The sequence below is a fragment of the Nyctereutes procyonoides genome, unplaced genomic scaffold (assembly GCF_905146905.1).
Source record: "Nyctereutes procyonoides isolate TBG_1078 unplaced genomic scaffold, NYPRO_anot_genome, whole genome shotgun sequence".
In the NCBI taxonomy this organism is placed as follows: Eukaryota; Metazoa; Chordata; class Mammalia; order Carnivora; family Canidae; genus Nyctereutes; species Nyctereutes procyonoides.
In genome coordinates this window covers 56,086,369-56,093,326 of record NW_026575146.1, presented here as the reverse complement: position 1 = coordinate 56,093,326, position 6,958 = coordinate 56,086,369, and the positions used below count along the sequence as shown (strand labels likewise).

General features: G+C 52.8%; 1 protein-coding gene across 5 annotated transcripts in view; it reads right to left on the bottom strand.

Moving 5' to 3' along the window:
- Positions 1-1,580: 1,580 nt before the first annotated feature.
- Positions 1,581-6,958, bottom strand: part of KANK1 (KN motif and ankyrin repeat domains 1) — a 207,786-nt gene continuing 202,408 nt past the window's right edge. For all 5 annotated transcript variants that reach the window (XM_055309578.1, XM_055309579.1, XM_055309577.1 and 2 more), the window contains 4 exons: positions 5,914-6,056; positions 5,273-5,473; positions 3,244-3,342; positions 1,581-2,643 (listed from right to left, as the gene is read on the bottom strand). In XM_055309578.1, coding sequence (XP_055165553.1) covers positions 2,581-2,643; positions 3,244-3,342; positions 5,273-5,473; positions 5,914-6,056 — 506 coding nt within the window. In that variant the 3' untranslated portion in view covers positions 1,581-2,580. The remainder of the gene's footprint in view (positions 2,644-3,243; positions 3,343-5,272; positions 5,474-5,913; positions 6,057-6,958) is intronic.

The following is a 6,958-nucleotide window of genomic DNA, read 5'->3' as shown; positions in this document are numbered from 1 at the left end:
TCCCACTGCTTTATTCCTTTTGTCTGGGGGAGGATGCCGGCCTTCAGCTTCTAAATCTGCAGGGCGAGGCTGCCTGAAAAAAGAGGCTGCCACTTAAAGGCTTTGGCTTCTCCTTGCGTCAACCAGAAATCCACCTCAAGAGTCTCCAGGCCTACGCTGGCCGCACTTGGGGAGCCTTGGCCAAGTGGCCTGCCTCAAATCCCTTTATGGACACGCACCTCCAGAAACTGCAGCGAAACCAATGGGGGCGATTCAACCTAGGTTTATATAATGTGCCAAGATCCCAAGATAAAAAGCCTTCTAAGTGCCCAGAGTAGACAAGGCAGAGTAGACAAGGCATAAGCTGGCATATCCAGAAGCTAGATATGGATTGAAAGAGACCTCACTCCACGATAAAACAATCGCTCACTCTGTTACTGCAAAATTTAGTCTATGGCATCTGAAATGCAGCACAGGGATGTAGGATTCATTTTCTCGTGCACGGACAACATGAACGACTTCCTTTCTCACACAGAACAACACCCTCAAGACCTCAAACCACCTGAGATACAGCCCTGCCTACTCAAAAGGGACGTCATGCCATTTAAGGGGCAGGAAACCCAGACCTACTTTTCTTTAAACACAAACGCTCTTCTGCTTTAATTTATCATGTTATTTCAGGTCTGAAGGAGCCTCAGTAACGATGTGAATTGAAATTTAGCCCCAATCCTGTAGCTAGCGGATCTGTCCTGGGATGGACAAAGGTGCTCATGCCCCCAGGTAGCTGCAACCTCACTTTCATGGTCCAGGTCCAGCGCCCTTTCTGCCCCAGACACCCCAGCATGGGCCCCGGGTGGGGGGCATCTCTTACCGTCCCAAGTAGGCCTCAACTCCTAGCGCCACTTTTCCCAGCTCCTCTGAGTTCTTCCTCTAAAGGACGCATTCCTCCCAGCCCGTGAAACAGGCTTTCCAGGACAGACACCGTGGGGCACACCTGCTGGAAAAAAATCTGTCCTCTGTTCTCTTTCCTGAGCTCAGAAGTGGACGAACAGATGAGAGGAAAGAAAGGTGTGAGAAAAGCCTCCGTGATATTTCCCCCGGGGCACCTGGTTCTCACAAACAGCCTGGGTTAAAATTCACCACCTGTGCCCGGGCCCAAACATCTCATCTACATTTCAGCCTTCATACTTCTTCATTTTTTGTTTGAATTAATTAATTTTTTTACACTTCTTTATAACGGGATGGACTCAGCGCCCTTTAACTTTGTAAAAAAGACTGCAAGCCAGCAGCTGCACCCAAAACGAGGTGCAGAGGCCAGTGTTCCGCACCCGAGAACAGCTAACTTGCCTCCCCTCGGAGATTACCTGTCTGATGAGCTGCTTGCCAAATACGGTCTCACGCTTCTGATGTGCGATGGGCAACTGGGCAAGGGGCAGAGCTGTGTGTACAGGGTGGTGCTCTCGGGAGGGGTCCCCTCTCGGCCGAGGGCAAGGGCAGCTGGCCAGCGCTCCCCGCCCGCACCCTCCGCCGGCCTGCGTGCTGCCACCACCAGAAGTCAATGGGGCCAGGCAGGCCGCTGTCGGAGATGAAGGAGGCACAGGTGGAAGGGCTTAATGAAATTTTATTTCGAAAATATGGCAAGAGTCTAAGGCACTTCAAACATTTAAATACACGTAAGACCAAAGTAAATGTGGCTTAGTAGAAAGGAATCCATAAATACGCAGAGAACTACACTAGGTTTCCCCAGAGGCAAATACAGAGCCGGTTCCTCTAACACCATCCAACCTTTGCCATCAGACACGGATTTGGGCGATGATTAATAAAAAACACGGTAACGTAACACGTAGTACTTCATGTCTCAGTGACTATGGAATATAAAAGTCGAAAATACTGCTGTCATTTCATATAGATACCTTTCATATAAAAAGTCATGTAATACAGCCACCTAGATCAACCCCACTGAAAAGATTTCCTTTCATAAGTTTTCTGCTTTTTAGAGAGTCCCGCTTTTTGAGTTTTAAACCAGAAATCTCCCAGACCAGGCCCCAGGTGCTGAAGATCGGTCACCTCCACTGCCAAGTAATTACTTTAGAAGAGTAAATACACACACACACGTCAACAAAACCATCCTGGAATGGACTTTTCAGAGAACTTTCCAATGGAAAATTTATATTTACATCAAGTAAATATAAATACTCGTGGAACATTTTTAAATTTTAAAAACGCCGAGCCGGTGAGAAGTGGACACTTCCTGGCGGGGGCCAGGGGAGGAGGGAAGGAGGAGACGGTGCCCGCTCAGGTCAGGTTACGACATCCTACGACTGTACATAACGGAGCAGAGACTCCACAGCAACAGAGCCGGGGGGCGGGGGGCAGTAAGCACACCCAAGGCAGAGGGAAGATGGCCAGGAGGGAGGCGGTGGGGGCCGGGGGCAAGCTCCTGCTGCCTCAGCCTCCGCTGTGCAGCTCCAGGCCTCAGCCCTCCCATTCTGTTTGCTGGTGAGCTCAGGCACGATACATATACATTCAGTATCTGTCACCCCAACAGGAACATTTAGCAGCTTAATGGTGGCATGTAAATGGACGGTTATTTGTGTATCATCAGTCAAAGGAACTTCGGTGGGTGGGAGCAGGAGATGTCTTCCTTCCAAGCCTTGGGGTGCCCTAGAGACCAGGAGAGGGGGGAAAAAAAGAATGCGGGGTCAGCACATTACCTCAGGCAGTGTCCTCTGTGACCTAGGAACTCTGTCCACCACAGCTGACAGCCACCCAGGAGCCAGAGCGAGGACAGCTGGAAGGTGGGATAGAGACCCACTGGCAGTGGCCACGCTGGAGCCGGCTGGGCTCAGCAGGCGCCACATCCGACTGTCCTGGGAGGTCAAGGTCCTGCAAAGTGCAGACTCTTGGACCACAGGTCGCTGGTCACTGTCTGCCTTAGGAGAAAGCCCAGGAAAGGAGCAATATGTACTCATGGGCACACGATGTGCCATTTGGGTTCATTGTGTTCATAAACCCTTCACACGAGGGCTTTGGAGTATCTATCTCCTGGGGATAAGCAGAGGCCCAGCCCGTGCTGCGCTAACCTTTAGCACTCCCAGCCATCTGGGTATGGCAAAAATCGTGAACTCTTAAGTTCTAGGCTAAAACTTCCACTTTCAGAGTTGTCAGAAACCCCATGTCTCCTGTCAGCTCCCTGAAGGAGGGGGGACCACCCACCCGGCGGGCTCCAGCCCGTTCCCTAATGCCCCAAAGCGCAACACTGACCGGAGATGGAGCCTTGGCGAAGTTGACGTGGGCGTACAGAAGAACCGCGATGTCCTTGTGTCCAGCCTCCAGGGCTATGGAGAGTGCGGTGCTGCCATCCTTAAATGGAAAAGAACAAGCCAGGGTGGGTTTTTCAAATTTCCAGATAGCCGACAGGTGGCCCAACCAATACTCTCTAAGATCCATAAAATTTTTCATCCGCGGTTTGTGTCACAGAAGCCAGCGTGTAGGGGCAAGCCCTGTGCACCCCCAACAAATGCAGGCGGCCCTCAAGGCCCTTACCCACCTGCTCTTCCCACCAGCTGTGGGGAGCAGGAGAAGATGGGGGCAGAAACCAAAGTTTCTTTTTTTTCCTGTCTTTACAGCAAGCAGGTAATACCCCAGTGTACGTCTGGACAGCCTGCAGTTTGCCAAAGGTCTCTCAACTGTGCCCTTGGGGCAGGAACCGGCCCTCCAGCCCTAAGCACACCCATCTAACACTGCAAATAATATCTACGCATAAGCACGATGCCTGCCGCCTTGCAGAAACACATCACGTGGAAATAGGAGGGGAAACACTACACAGGGGGAAGTCAGAGCTTCCGGTGAAATAAATGCGTGGCTTCCATTAACATGCAGGCCTTCAGGCGCGTGTAGAGGAGGGCAAGGCAAAAAGCCAGCACCATTTACTTTCTGTCTGGTCTTCTGGTCACTGGCAGCAGGAAGCAATTCTTGTCCTTACAGTCCTTCCCGCCTACCTGCAATTCTCGGGGCTACTTGTCCTGGGAAGGCCAGCTGCAAGGCCTCCTCTTCCGTGAAGGGTGAGGACACAGACAATTAGCTGAGGGGACTAGCATTTCTGGAAGCCACTGTGGCTCTACCTACTTGTTACGTGTTGTTACTTACATCTACAGGCTGTTCTTTGCTGAGAGAGAGGGAAAAGCCAACAAACAAAAATCAAGAGACGTGAAACACAAAGTCCTCCTGAGGAGAGGTGAGCTGGAAGTGCTCCTCCGTTCCAGAGGATGACGGGAAAGGTGCCTGGAACCAGCGCAGCTTGCTCACTGCTGGGGATGCATTGGCCACCGTGCAAGCCTACCACCAGCCTCCCTGTCCTCGGTGCCAGTAAATGGCTGCTCTGGTTTGCACTTCCTGCTGGTTTGGGCCCAAGGGAATGTGACGTTTAGTGCAAAAAGGAGTATTTTCCTTCTAACTTTTCTACATGTTTGGAGCTGGAGGAAGCTCTGGGCGAAACCCGTGCTCCACTGAGATACACTTCCCAAAAGAACCAACCCAGCCTGACCTCTGCGACTTCTGCACTCTGAACCCTGTCACCACCCAAATGCTAGTTTCTGTGCCTTCACCTACAGATACTCCTCCCCTTTGGCCCGAAGCAGCAGATCCCCTTACAGTGTTTTCCAGGCAAGGGGTTATCTGGAACAGGGACAGCGTGGGAACCGGGAGACCAGATGGGGGCTATGATGATGGAAAAGCCAGACAGGAGTGGAGAGATGTGTTCAAAGGAGCCTGATGGTCTGCAGGGCTGAGCTGACGAGATGCTCAGGCCATTCACTCCAATGGGCCCCAGGGAAGGGCACGGCTGTCTTCATTTCGGGCGTGGGAGAGTGCTTCACTGCGCTAACCACTGGCTCTAGTCATCCAGGAACTTGGCCTGGAACAACCAGCAACCCAGATTTCCAGACGCTTTGGGGACCTAGTCCTCTCTTCTTCATGGACCTGTGAGTTGCCTACGCTAAACCTACTCTGTGCCATAAATCTGTGCATTCCCCTTCCACGTGCTGGTGCTCGGACGCACCCGTCACCCCCTTCCTGTAATGACTGTGGGGGAGGCCTGACCGTCCTGCCTTTGGCTCTAGCTAACGGAAATGCGAGCTTGTCCAGAGGAAATGCTGCCAAGCTGGGCTGGGAAGGGAGGCAGCCCGGACCACCCCACGAAATCCCCAGCGAGCATCTTGGAGGAAGGGCTCTTCTCCCTCCACCAAGGGGCCCTGGGGGGCAGACCCAGCGGAGGCCGCGGAGGCTCACTCACATTGTCCTCCAGATGGCCATTGCAGCCCGGCTGAGCCAGCAGCAGCTTGACGATCTCCACGTGGCCGTGCTCGCTGGCGCACATGAGCGCAGTGGAGCCCTCATCGTCCTGGATGTTGACGTCAGCCCCGCAGGCCAGCAGCCCCTTCACCATGTCGATCCGCCCGTGACTGACGGCCAGCATGAGGGCCGTCTGTCCTGCCTGTGGGGAGGGTTGGAGGGGGGTGCATCAGCAGCTTATATGGGGGCTGGGGTCATGGGGGCAGGAGGTGGTAGGGGGACAGCGTGATGATAGATGGAACAGAGCAGGCCAGGAGTTAACCTGGGGCTGGGTGGTGGTGGGCACGAGAAAGAGTTTCTAATTCTGAGCTCCCAGCTATGCAAGATCATAAAGTGACAAGTCAGTTTCCCTCCTGTCACTCGAGGATCTGTCTCATTATAACAAGGAGCCGGAAAGTTCAGAGGTGCTTAAAAGTCCAGCTGGGGACACATATGGACCAGGGCCACTCCGTGCCTGGTGTGCAGACACAACAGGGAGACAGTGAGGATGCAGCCATCACTGGGTAGCCGGTGGGGCTCCCGGGCCCTCAGATGCGGTCAGGGCCAGGTGTGCGCGTGGACTCAGGCAGCAGGTGCGCTCACCTGGCTGGCTTTGGCGTTCACGTCACCACAGCCGAAGAGTTCCTCCACAACATGCATGTCCTTCTGTGCTTCCACGGCAGCAAGGGCTGCCAACATGATGGGGGTGTACCCCGCCTTGTTCTGGTGATCCACGTTACACACGTCTGCAAAGACACGAGGCTCGTTGGGGAGAAGCCGCCTGGCGGCATCCCTTCTCCCGACTGACCAAAGGAATGGGGTTCATTGGAAGAGGCCAGTTGAAAGGGCTCCAAGGGCTCCAAGTCCCAGGGTGACTCAGAAGGAACTGAGAGAGATGTTTTCATACTAAAGGAAAAAAAAGGTTTTCCTGTATCCTGTGAGGCCAGAAGTTGACGTGAGAGTAAGCCTTCACGGCACCTCTTGTTCATAACTGGTGGCTGAACGGCAACAGCCCAGAGGGGGTCTGAGGGGTTTGTTCTCAGGATGGTTGCTTTGAAGAGCCCATGGTAATGGGATGTGGACATTCCTGTGTTTAGGGCATCGTGGTTTTGGAACGAAGGCCGCAGGGAGAGCTACGAATAGCAAGGATTTGTAAAGGCTTGTGTAGGGAACAGACTATGGCATCACCCACTCAGAAATCACTACTCATTCTGAGACCCAGAGTTCCCTCCTCTGACTTGCTGGGGGCCCTTGAAAGCTGAATTCCAATCCCATGACACCTAGAGCTTAGCTGTTTAGGAACTGTGGTCTGAGGGCAGACGACAGAGGCCAGCGACCAACAGACACACTGAACCAGACATTTTCTGTCTCTGTAATTCTTAAGGAGGCGTTGGGGTCTAAATAATCCTGTTTAAATTCCTTTAGCACTTTCTAAAAAAGTGGAAAAGAATGGGGAGTGCAGGGAGGAAGCTTTCCTGTGTGACCAAATATAGTTAGAATTGCTCAGGATGCCTCCATCACAAGGAGGCAAGAAGGTACCATGAAAACTTCCCCTGAACTAAAAACAAAACAAAACAAAACAAAAAAACCCAAAAGCCCCAGCATAGTAGGGACACGACGGCATTTACACACAAGTGCATGCCTTTTA